Genomic DNA, 13376 nt, shown 5'->3' on the forward strand with positions numbered 1-13376 from the left:
TTAACAATGTACCTGGGTTTTTCTACTTTACCATCTAGTGCAGTAGACAATAAGAGAAAGTACGTCCCTTAGTGATTACCTGTGCTTACAGCAGGGTGGGACAGAAATCTCGGCCAAAGCCTACGTAACACATGTAGCTGCACAACACTCTTATCTCCCAAAATCCTGTGCAGGACAAGAAGGTATTTAATAAAAGGCAGCAGCCCAACTTTACTATCTTAAAAAACTGCAAACTGAAGTCAAATCTGGTGATCTTTTTATACATGAACATAACACGATATTCTTAGAAATCACTAAATAAAGGAAGAATTTGGGATATAAAGAAACCTTTATTTTTTTTAATTGAACTTCAGCTTTGTACTTAAGTGATGTTTTCATGATAAAATGCAATAGAAACTCTTATGTTGAAATGACACTTGAAAAAAGTGAAAAAATTTAAAAATAAAAATTAAAATTATGCTTATATAAACATTTATTTTGTATATTAGTACACCGCAACTCTGAAAATAAAATTTTAGAACACTATATACCACAATTTTCATATCTGTCAAAAGACTTTCTCCCAAAGTTATGCTTCAGTCTCTCAAGCTTAATATATTTAGTTAAAACTACAGCCTTTAATAAACAGGCATATTGAAAAAACTGTTTAAACTTCTCCTCCATTCAGCTTTATAATATTGTGCTGGAGCAGAGAGAATATTCCATGCTCAGATCAGCTCAGGTCCCTCTGCTGAACTTCTTCAGCCTTATGATTTAAACTAACTTAAGAGATTTAAGTCAGAGAGAGACTATTCTTCCTTCTGCAAAACATAAAGAAACATAACCTCATTCTTGAAATTGTTAATTAGCTGTGACTACTAAATAGCTCCCAGCTATTTACGACCAAATTTGAAAAGTATGAGTACACAGATTTTTAAAACCAGTACCTGAACTAATGGGTGCTTAACATCCAATGAAACTGCCATTTGGGTACCTCGGTACCTACCTATTTCAAAGTAATCTAGCCTTAGATTTTAGTTCTCATTTCCCAGATGTTCCCTTGAAAAACGAGACTGTGAAAACGTTCAACTAAGCGAAGCTAGGCACAGAATAAAAACAAAATAATTTTCTTCCTTTCTGAATCAAACATTACCTACGCTTAGGTTATTGTCATGGGACGGCTGTCCATATTTGGTCCTGTCCATCTGCAGGTGCAGCTGTTTCACTGGTTTATGGAAATGCGACAGAGGTAATTTTAGAATCTCACGAGTCCCACAAATCAAGCTTGAAGGAGCATCCTAGATAAACTGTTGTGACTAAAATGTAATGAAACCGACTCTTCAGCACAGCATTTCGTGTCTCTCACCGTATTTAAATATCTGTAATATTCTCTAGGGAACAATGTTGGATCGTGCGTATACATAAAACCGGATAGAATGCATTAGTTTTTCAGCCAGTATTGCTTCTGTTCTTCCCTCTTCAGGTGCTAAAGCTGTGCTGTCTCTATTTCTGGATAACCTGTGGCATGGGTTATAACGTGTTCAACTAAATACTTACAAAATAAAACCAGGTATGTGTTAATTACGTGAAGATTTTTTTTATTTTTGTATTTAACAGTAAATCAGATGTGCTTGCTAAAAAAAAAAACCAGGTGCGTTGCAGCACATAAATTTCTTTTTAAATAATTTATTTTAAAAGACTTATTCCAGTGAAGAAACTATACTTTTTCGGGTTTTCAACATTCAGTATTGTATCATATTGCAGTAAGGCACTCTTAAATTGCGTTTGTACAGAATATTCTCCCCATGAAATTATTCCAACTGCTGAAGCTATAAGCAAGAATATATGCTAATTGAATGGTAGTTAAATTTCAAAAGGAAAATAATTGTTCCATGTTTAGTTTCTGTCAGTGGCATCTATAGTAGCTTTGTTTATAGCCTTTTCATTATATAAAGCTAGGATGTAACAGAAACCCAGGCTGTGACTGCAAACCAGAATGTGTTTGCTCTCCTATCGCTGCTGGCTGTGAAGAGCTAAGAAAATAAAGTGTGGGAGATGGGGGAAAATACGGCCTGTAGGTAACAAGATCTGATGCACAGGTCGCTAAAAGTCAGTGGGAGTCAGTTGATTTCAGCGTTTTTGAGATTTGTTTTTATAGAGTAAAAAAATGCAACTTTTATATTGTCTAGAGTGTAAAAGAAATGACTAAATCTATTGATTTTAAAATACCCTCTCAAATACAAAACTAAACCAGACTCGAGTTGAAGGTTTATCTAGACACTGCAACTCTCACTCTTTGATGCACCTTCTCTCTAACAGGAAAGTCTTATCTAGGAGCAAAGTAAAAATTCTCAGAACAGTTCTTTTCATTGATACCTTACTGTATTAATTCTGCTATTCTTCCATATTCCTCACAGGTCTAATTTTCAAAAGAGAAACATGTCAACAACTTTCTTGTTATTTAGGAAGATAAATTGAGAGCTGTTCTGGGGCATGGTGCACAATCAGAAACCCGTATCCTCAGCTCGGGGAAACTTTCTGAAACTGTTTCTATTTGTCTAATATAGAAAAAAAATCACATCATTTGGCATAGCCTAATTTTGCTTAGCAAGCATATCAAGCAGCTCTCTCTCTATGCCTTGACTGCCCAGTTCATCTAAACTGTAGTATTTATGAACAATCTTTTCATCTGTGACAACGACCACTCGAAGCCCATGCGTATCTTCTCCCAGCTGACATCCTATTGCTGATGAAACTACCATTTCCAGTCCTCTGTAGAATCCTCCAGCATTCCTGTGGTAATGTCCAGAAAATACAGCTTTAATGCCTGTTTAAAATAAAAAGAAAAAAAGAGAGTATGAATTTAGTCAGCAGTTGCAGTTTATGTATAAAATGTGCTTACAGTACCACGTACTGCTGAGGTTATACGCTGAGGCTTACACAGCTGCTGAGGTTGTAGGGAAAGTTCGATAGCAAGTACAGCTACAGGTGTCATATTTGCCTTCATTCCTTAACGGTTCATAAAATTAAAAGGAGACCATTTACCTGACCTTGCATTTTAAACAAATAATTAGTAAATAGTAAAAAAAATTGTAATAGTAATAAATAATGAGTAAAAACATTATTCTGCTCCACAGCTCTGTTTAGGGTTACTGGACTCTGACTTCTTTATGCTTCTTACTACGAGGTGTGTTTGTCATCTTCCTACTCCTTTGGCTGGAAAGAAGGAATACTCTAGAGGAAGCTGATTAAAATTAGAAAAAAATGTCAGTAACAGAAAACTGCCTAAAGAATGTCCAATGATGGGGAATCTACCACTTCCCTGGGGAGATTACTGCAATGGCTGATTGTTCTTATTGGGAAAAAAAAATTTAAAACATAAGTGAGAGATAATTTGTAATCTTTTCTGAAAGACATTGGGGGTGGAGGTATCACAGATGGAACAGAGCCAGTTAACATCAAAGAAACCTAATAAGCAGAAGAAGTTGTGAGTTATAATAAGAGGGGAAGAAAGATGAGAGCAGCCAAAAAAGCAAAGGTTGACAACCTGCAAGAGGAGTCAGGCTTGGTCATGACATGAATTAACATTTATCTAGTATAGGGTACAAACAAGGCAGGTTTATTCTGATTTCCTGTGTATTTTTAATAACTTCAGGCTGTTCTGTTTCTTTCTTTTTTTTTGAAAATAGACTGTTTATATTTTGGACTGTATTGGGGTTAAAAAGTCACTCCATTATAAACTTGAAATACATATATTTGATTTGTGGCAGGAGACAACAATATGCTATATTGAAAATTTCTGGGTAGGTTGCATTCAAGTATTTTCCAAGCTTGGTCAGGAGTAGAAGAAAAGCTAAATGACAAATACCAGGTGAAGACGACAAACATACTGCGTATTTATAATGTATTTTGAAATCCTTGGCTGAATCATTGTCTAACTGATTAGCCAAATGAGTGTTTGAAGAAAGTCCAACCTTCTCACAGAATACAATAATTTAAGAAAAAATTAATTAAGTTTGCAAATGATATCTGATTTTGACCAGCTTCTAAAGATGATCCATATGCCAGTTCTGCTTTCCTGCTGTGCTCCTCAGTAGCTGTGGGATTTCTGCAGAAATTTTGAAACAATTTCAAATTAAATTAAATTGTGTCATCCTCACCTCCAAACCAGTAATTTCTACTTTTTTGTTTCTTCTGACTTGCAAAAATAAACACATAAATTGGTAGAAGCTGTATTCATTACTCTGAATGGCCTTTCTGATTGTCTTTACAGGTGAAATTCATGTTACTGAATAGATTATTTTCCCCTCCCCATTTGAAGTTTTATAAATTTTAATCAAATGTTTTTATTACTACAAAATAATACAACCTTTTTAGTCTCATCAGTCAGAAAAGTAAAGAAAAAGACATTTTGATGCTAAGTACTTCATGTCAAAGGTTGTAAAACCATTCACAACAGAGTTGTGCACCCAGCTTCTTCCTAAGAGAGAACCCCTATCCCAGACAAGCATCTCATTTCCAGGTGGTGCCAGCATCCTTCCCCGCTTAGCTGTTCTCTGCACAGCTGATAGATACAGCTGAGCATCATAGTCAACAGCATTCACAGCTTGGCAAAAAATCATTCATCAGCTTTCTTGCTAATTTAAGACTGTGCATATTTTATTTTGAATAAAAATACGGAATTAGTATAAATAGCTAATTTTACAGACAGGTTTTGGGATGGATTTTTGGCATGCTCAGTCTAAGATCCTTGGATTTCAGACTATTACAGCTTCCTGAAGCTGCATCTAATACTATTTTGTACTGTTGTGAAACAGGAAAATTACTGGACTGGATGGTTGAAAATACTGGGAATTTTGTTGTTTATCATCAAATGCAAAACATGTAAATGAATTTTATATTTTGTAACAGAAACTGTTTAGATCTGGTGTTGATTTACGATACTATTAGTGACAATTCAAAAATTTTCAAACACACCTAAAGGATTTCTTTATTGAAATACAATAGGTTGTGTGCTCCTTAATCATAATGAAACTTTGATGGTTCTACATAAAGCATCTGAAAATACGTTCAGTTAATACTGAGTGTCTCTGTCAACTGTGACTAGACAGCCAGCAGGTTATCAGCATAACTGGCTACTTTATGAAACGGAATCTTTCTTGCTAGTTGGCTAAGAAACTGCTGTGCTATAATAGAAAAATATCTTGCTGGCACTATTCTATAGATGCTGTACCTTGCTGGACATAATTAGTGTTTATATTGAAATATAAACTAAAAAGGTCTAAATCTGTGCCTGTTCCGGAGGAGCACAGTGGAGACGAGCGAAGCTTCGCACACACAGGGACAAGCACCAGCTGTTGTGGGCCCTGTGAGGTGCTCCCTGATGGCTCTCCTTTCCTCTGCACACAGCAGCGTCCTGCTCACCACCCCAGGCTAAAAGCTACCCTTAAATACACAGCACTGGGAATTACCTTTCAACCACTGTTTTTATCATTAGAGAATAATATAAGGACGCACGGGGATGGACACTGTGATGACAATACCAAACTTCCATTATTTTTCATGTGTTTCAGTAATCTGCCATTCCATGCTTAACACAAAAGGTAACACATGCTTAGTCCTGTTCAGGTGGTTGGCCAGAGAATGGGTAATTTGTGAGATACTATAACCTTAAATGACATGTAAAAAAAATAAATGCTAGCAACAACTGATTTTGCCTTCAGACAGCAGAAATTCTGGGAAAGAGTACAGGCAATTTAAAGGCAGAGAGCTGTGATTAGGAACACACTAGAACTTCACAAGGAAATCCTTATTTCTTTACCCAGAAAAATCTTCCAGCCTTTCTCCCGCAGTAGATTTAGACCTCTTTCACAGTGATTAAATGGAAAGGAAAGTAGGTGAACCTGTCTTAAGACAGTTAGCTACATCAATCCTTTGCTTTTGTGGGAGTGAGTGATTTGAAGACCGATATAAATATATAAACTAGGCCTAAAGTCTAGTTAAAAATTAAGCAGCTTGGAAAGCAAAATATGAATTATTCTGCTGTGTGCCTGGTAAAAGCTACACGGGCTTTCATATTTCAAATCCAAAGATTTCTCAAATAGCAAATGACTCAAGGTGGAAAACCAAGAATGAAGTTACCTTTACATTGAATATTGGTATATGGTCATTGTCAGCTAGAACTTGTCTGTTACCCTATTTTAATTTATTAGTGCTAATACTCTTTGCTCAGTGTAACTTGCTCATCTATCTCGTGTATGAGTTACGCTTCTAAGTAACTCGGTGTAATAACTTTGAGAGCTTGCTCTGACTCCGCTGCAGGAACACAGCAAGACAGGTGTGTGGTTTGGTTTTTTTTTTTTTTTAAATCTTGGGAGAAATGCAATCAGAATTCCTCAAAAGGTGATGGTGGAATATAAAAGCCCGGTGACATAATGGGCTCTTTGCAGAGATTCTGTACTTTCTAGATACTTTTTGAGCCCTTAAAATCATAGTATAAAGATGTTTTACAACTGATGCTACAGTCAATTTGAGAGTGAGCAGTCATTTCTCATCTCCTACTGTGTTGCAGCTTATTACAGTGGCTGTCTAACGTAACATATTTAAGCAATTCATGCAGCAGAACTACGTGTTTATTTCTCATGACATGCCCATCTATCCCAACCCTGGGGCTGCACTTCCCTTCTCCAGCCCCCAGCCCTTCTGCAGCGACAGAAAACGTGCCCATCTAGAGCTGCTTATGGCATGGCTGGGCATTCCCTGCTCTTGCTTCCTGCAAGGAAGCTCCCTGCTTCCTAATACAGAGAGCAAAACTGAACATTGTGGGAACTTTACGTATGACATCCTCCTCGTTAAAGTGGGACTCATCTTGCCTTGTGGCAGTGTCCTTAAAAGCGCAAGCCCTGATGGGGCAGGAGAGGATACTGAGTAGACCAGGCTGCTTCCTGCAGCCTCTGAGTTAAGGCATTTGTGGGGAGGTTATAGGACACACTAAGCTTAATGTTACCACTTTGCTTTCAGCTTAGAGCTGGCTGTGATGAATCCACGTTATGTGGCACTTTCCTGGCCTTCAGGCATTTAACAAATAACCAGTGGTCTCCAGCAACATTCTAGATTCCACTCGCAGACACACATCTAGCATGGACCTGACTCTGTCTTGGTCTTTCCATGCAGAGTTAAGTGGCAGCAAAATGAAGGATCGAGGATTGAACATTTAGGAACCTGATGTATGGCCTGCTTGATGACTGCACCAGCTGGGTCTGTAAAATACCGTTACCAGCTTCCAGGAAGTGACTGATACTACAGTAACAAGTTTTTTCAATATTTTCCACTCTTCCTGCAGGTAAGCAAAACTACTTTACTACTTTAGTCTCTGAAAAAAGTCAGGAAAAAGTAACAATTATAAAATCATAGTGAGGTGTAAACCCATGTCAAACACTTTTAGTAAGGGAATTAAGTGCTCCCCTTTTACTGGAAGCATCTGTGTTCCTAAAGTAGCATCTTCTCACCAAGACAAACAGAAGCCAAGACCTTGTAAACCAAACCCCTGACAGTTTTAGTGTAATTAGAAGGACAGAGGATACAAAAGTAATAAAGTAACTTTAGTTATGCTGTAAGAAAAACAAAAATCTCCTCTTGTCTGAGAATTCAAGGGAAAATTTTGAGAAACCCATCCTAGACAGCAGAACAGACACCAGGTAAAAAGTTTGGCCCATGAATCATGCAGCTTTTTTTTCTTCTTAGGCAAATACTGCAACTTCACCATGATTATGTTTGACATCTGCCAACTGCCTACACTCAAGAAGGTATTTTGGTAGGGAACTGAAGTGAGAGTCATTTGTAAGCAGTGCAGCTATGATACCTCAGACCAGAGAGGATATGATTTAAAACCTCTTTTACCTGCTGTTGGCTACGGGACGCAGGTTCTGCCTAAACAAGCTGGTGTTTATGGGGACTGTTATCCAAATTCCCCCTTTTAGCATATGTATGTCATTTGGATCCTAATTGCAGTAGATGGGTGTTCAGTGCTGAAACGTCCTTGTGGATCTGGCTGCTCAGCATCAGCCTCTGCTAGAATTTAGTATCTTGCTTTAGAATCATAGAATGGTTTAGGTTGGAAGGAACCTTAAAGATCCTCTAGTTCCAGCCCCCTACTGTGGGCAGAAACACCTCCCACTAGACCTGGTTGCTCAAAGCCCCATCCAGCCTGGCTTTTTTTTCTTGATATCTCCCAGTGAAAATTTTGCCCAGACTTAAGTTTTCAGGTACTCTGTATTTAGACTGCTAGTATTGATTCTTGTTATTGTTGTGTTACAACATGTTACATCTTGAACAAAGAAACAAACAGGTCACTGATGTGTATTAGTAGAAATCTAACTGATGTTGTTTTTCTTCAGTAGCACTTTTTTGTTCACTCAACTGTATTCCACTCACTTTTGTTAGTTAGCATAAGAAAGAAATCTGAACCAGTCAATGCAATAATACTAAGATGACAAGCAGGCAATTTACTTTGCTCTTGCTTTTGATCTTAAACATAAAAAGAATCCGAGAGATGTATGCACTCAAATTTAATTTATTCATTTCAGATGTTTTTCTGAAGTAATACTGTCAAGTTGCTAGCAGCCCCTCCCTACTCCCCCTTTCCCCCTTTTTTTTTCCTAAACTCTGTGAGAAAAGAACAGTGTCCTGGCAGGCCTCATTTTTATAGCCCACTTTAAGGTATCCTGAGGTCACTTAAATGCATCCAGCTATACACAAAGTACAGTCCCTTCCCACTACAAAAAAAAAAAAAAAGGTAGAATAGTGATTTGTTTTTAATCCCTGGTTTCTGAAATAGCAGTTGGGAAAAGCTTTGATATAAAAGCCATATGAAATACTAAAAACCTACTGTGTAAATAAATGTCCAAAGGATGGCACCTTCACAAGTATTCATTATTTCATTTTTTATGAAATACACAGTGATTTGAATTTAAATGTGACTGGAGGTTTCACAGTATCCATTAACCAAAAAAAAGCAGGATCCATTACTGCAAGACACTATTCATACCTAATGGATTATTCATTAAAAGAGGAAAAAAAGGGATTAAAATCAAAATAAGGTAAAAAAAACTGTGCAGATAGTTACTAGGGAAAAAAAACCCACAACAAACCAAACCAAACCACACACACCGTCTCTGTGATCATCATGGCCTGCTGTCAGACTGCATAACGATACAACAGGTATGGAGTACCTGGTAGGGAAAAAAAGACTGGAACTGCCAAATTAATTTTTGATCAGAACAGGACTGGAAGCCAGAGACTCAGGATGGGCACCATCCAGTGTTGGACACCAGGTCTTCCTCTGTCTGCTCTAAAACTGTACTTCGATCATGAAAACACCAAAACCAATGAGCTTTGTGCCTGCACACCAAACGTGAGTTTTCAGAATCAATCAATCTGCAAAAACATTAGTGTCTTTGTAAAAAAAGGTTTAAATACAGGGATTGAGTCCGATTTTGTAAACCAGAGAAGTCCTCCTGCCAGCATGCAATTTACCATCATTTTCTGATTAAACACAAAAAGTCCTTTTTAGTTGTGATCTGACAGAGCTGAATCTTAAAGACAAAAAGTTACTGTTTCGAAAGACCCGATCATAGCTCTTTTTCCCTGTAGAATAATGCATTCCCGCTAAAGAAAGAAATACCTATTATGGTACAAATTCTGTGAGCCCAAAGCAGCCTGTTTAGCATAAATAATTCATGCTGTAACAACCAACCAAAACATGGATTGTTCAGGAGTCTAGAGATGTAATACTTGCATATGTTGATAAGCCTCTTAACTCTTCGTTAGCTTGACCATGAAATGAGTTAATAAATACTTTGGTTTTATGCTAATTTACACACTACCTTATGTCAGTTCAGACTGTAAGGATACACAGGGGCTTTGGCAAGGCAAGAGGTAAGTGCTGAGGAGGGTAATTAATAGCTTCTGCAATTCAGCATGCTTCCTTTGATGCTATCTGTATGTTCATTCATAAGCGGAATCTTTAAAGCACAACTTGTTTTTAAAAAATTTTCAAACAGAATTAATATTTTAATTTGGATACCTTTTTCCAAGTCAAAACCACGATAAGAACACTTTGCTCATGGTTTCTATCGCAGACATGTCTCAATAGAAAATCCAAAACCACCTCTGAAGACTTTTTCGCACCTTCCTTTATTTCCAGTGTCTGCTGCGTAATGCCAGCTCACCAAATAATTAGTCATTGCAAGAGCTTCAGCAAGCTCTTGGTAATTTGCATCTTTCTCAGTTCAACTGCTCTGGTAAGATGGACAGTTTTTACCAGCATTTCCCTTTTTCTCTTGGTTCACTCTTCAAGTGTGAACCAAAATGTCACACTATAAAAAAGGGCTTTTCTTACAGAGATGGTGTGATGGGTGCTATTAAACTGACTCACTGGACTAATAAGGAAAGAGATCTAACAACTATCTGAGATTTGCTTTGGATGCTTCATAGAAAAGATTGGTACAGAAAGGGATGACCAGGCCAACCAGGCTCAGGAGCAACTGCATGTGTCCAACTGTCACACCCTCACAAACTGCAGTAGCTCTGATTTAGAAGAAACTATTCTTTGTAATGATGACCATGTCACAGAACTTCTGAGTTCCCAAACATCCCAAAGCAAAATAATATTCTGAAAGAAACAGAGTCCTATAAGAAATATTCACTGCCTCTTTGAGGTCTGGTGATACTGAAAATTTGAAAGAAAACTTTAGCTACCCCAGTGTTGTCAGCATGCTGTTGATTTTATTTCTGACAAGAATCAGATGAGAAAATAGTTCATTACATGACGAGAAACTACATATTGAATGTCCTGCAGAAGGCAGTTCGTCTGTTAGCAGGAGAAGCTAATGTTATTTTACAGAACTGTAAAAGTACAGCATATTCTTCCCACAAATGATAGTTTATCACTCAGAGAAACCCTTCTAAACAACAGTTCTGCGGCACCAGGGAAAAGGGTCAGCATGATTTTGACATAATTGCACTATAAAAGAACAAAGGCATTTAGCTGTGTCTCCTGGATAATCCCCCTGAGAGTGATTACATCCCAGTCTGAGTTTACTGTGCAGTTGCAGTCCCATAATTCCCAAACTCTTCTCCCGTACTTGATACTCTCCTGCTGTTGTATTCTGTAGCATAGAAAAATGCAAGGATGTGGAAGACTGGGCATGTTTTCAACTCCCTTTGGGGCAGGAAAGAAAGGGGACTATGGTCTGCCTTCTCTAAGTGGACTGACAGACAACTGCATCTTTTTACAGCCTTTCTGTTTAGGGAATAGTTAAGTCAGTATAAAATGTCCCTATTCTAAAGTGAAATGCTAGCCATGTCATCTTTTTGCTTTATTAAACAGACAATAGGTATATTCCATAATATTATGCTCTGAACAGCAATGTGATTTTTAAAACTTTGTATTTTTTTCCCTTTTTCTCTGTGTTCTTGTCTTTTACCGCATAAACATTATTATTAGAAATACAATGGCTGGCCTTCTAGCCTTCTCCATGAAGGCAATGTGTAGGGGCAGTGGGGATAATCTGACACCTGAGCCCAGTGACAGCGTGCATAGGACGCACGTGCTTTCAAAAACGCTGGTTTAAAAAATAAATAAAATCAAGCGTGTTCTTTGGAAGATCACTCAGAAAGGTTATGCTGTTACGGTATTGTCATAAGCATCAAATGTCTTCCCACAGAGTGGTATTTCAATAACAATGTGAAGGAGAGACTTGCTTTTTACTGGCAAGATTTTCCCTACCAAACTCTGGATGTTGTCGTAAGTCTCCAGCTTCTGGCAGTCTGAGCTCTTACAGCGGCAGAGCTCAGCAGCTTATAAGAATAGGAGAACTGTAGCGGAACACCGTACATGACAATATTAATGAGACCTGAAGTGACAGTACACACTAGCTTGCTATACGAAAGACTAGGTAAGAGAGAGGAAAAAAAAAATCTCCAATGCAATAGTAAGATTTTGTGAAATACACTGTTTTCCTAACAACTTGAGAAATTTGACATTTGCTAGTTTGATTCAAGAAATACAGACTGAGCCCCAATCTCAAAGGTAATCTAGTTGCAATGATTACAGAAATCCAAACAGGTTAAAATAGGATGGAAAATAATGCATTTATATTTATCTTGAAATACTAAAAATTATTTCATAAAGAAACATGCTCCTAGAAAACAGATTTTTCTCACACAATCAGATGATACTGGGCTGGAATTCAGACTTGAACTAGTTTAAATTCCAGGGGTGTCCAACTCCAGTTTCTATAATTACACTTACTTCCAGGGCTTGCTTCCAAAAAACCCTGAATTCAGAAGAAACTGTTTTCCAACTCTGGTTCCTCATGTACAAAACCCATTTTGAGGCAGGTTTGCTGTGTCCAAGAAGCGACTGGCCAAGCTTCACTTGGAAATCAAACTGCTCAACCCAGCACTACGGACAGTGTAAAAATATAGGAATAAAATTACCAATACAAAAATAAACTAAAGAAAAGCAAGCAAATTTTCCAAATTAGGAAGAGAATGCCTGGAATAATCAGCATAGGCAATCAGTCGCAAGCTTTATTTAGACTGAGCCTTCAATTAAATAAATGCTTTTCTCAGCAAAAGCAAATGTGACTGTAAGAGAATGAGAAGGCTAAATTAGTGCAATATGAGTGACATAATAAATATGTAATGGGTACAGTACAGACCTTGCTTCTCCTCCCATGCACTCTGTAAAGAATTTTGAGAAAAAAAGTCTGGCTGACCAATGAAATTTATCACATTCCAGATTATCACCCTTTAACTGCTGATTAATAAACTATTTCTTACAGTAACCGCAGACATGAATCAATGTTCACTGTATTTCATTTACAGATTTGTGGCTCTCAATACAGACTACAGGTGAAGTTCAAACAAGAGAAGGCATTTCTTCACGTAGCTTTGAAACACGAAACTGTCCCAGAGACTATTGCGAAAGCTGAGAGTTTTCAAAAATCAACTGAACAAATCCATAAAAGAATCACTGAATTGCACTACGTTGATAACATGAATATGATACAGTAAGTCCCCGAAAGAAAAACAGGATGAGTACTTGGAAGAAGTACCACTGTGCACTTTGCTGTCTTGTGCTCTTCCCAAGGGTTTGGCTCATAGAAGCAGGAGACTGGGCAAGAGGGATTGTCATTCAGGTCTAGTTACTCTGCTTTTATGTTAGCTGTTCAAGTTTAATGATAAAATTGGGTTTAAAAATAGAAATATGCTTTTCTGAAAATCACTGCTTCACTGGCCAAACCCCTCTCTCAATCCAGGACTAAAGGAAGAGGATATACTAGCAAAAGCTGATCCTCCATGTATTTGTTCCCAAAACTGCAGGAGCTGGA

The 13376-nt window shown here is 37.6% G+C and overlaps 1 protein-coding gene across 1 annotated transcript in view; it reads right to left on the reverse strand.

The window, feature by feature from the left end:
* Window positions 1-312: 312 nt before the first annotated feature.
* The window catches only part of CPPED1 (calcineurin like phosphoesterase domain containing 1), a 49879-nt gene continuing 36815 nt past the window's right edge, over window positions 313-13376 (reverse strand). The window contains exon 4 of the mRNA XM_074158530.1: window positions 313-2806. Within this exon, the coding sequence (XP_074014631.1) occupies window positions 2574-2806 (233 nt within the window). The 3' untranslated portion in view covers window positions 313-2573. The remainder of the gene's footprint in view (window positions 2807-13376) is intronic.

The sequence above is a fragment of the Numenius arquata genome, chromosome 14 (assembly GCF_964106895.1).
Source record: "Numenius arquata chromosome 14, bNumArq3.hap1.1, whole genome shotgun sequence".
NCBI classification, from domain to species: domain Eukaryota; kingdom Metazoa; phylum Chordata; class Aves; order Charadriiformes; family Scolopacidae; genus Numenius; species Numenius arquata.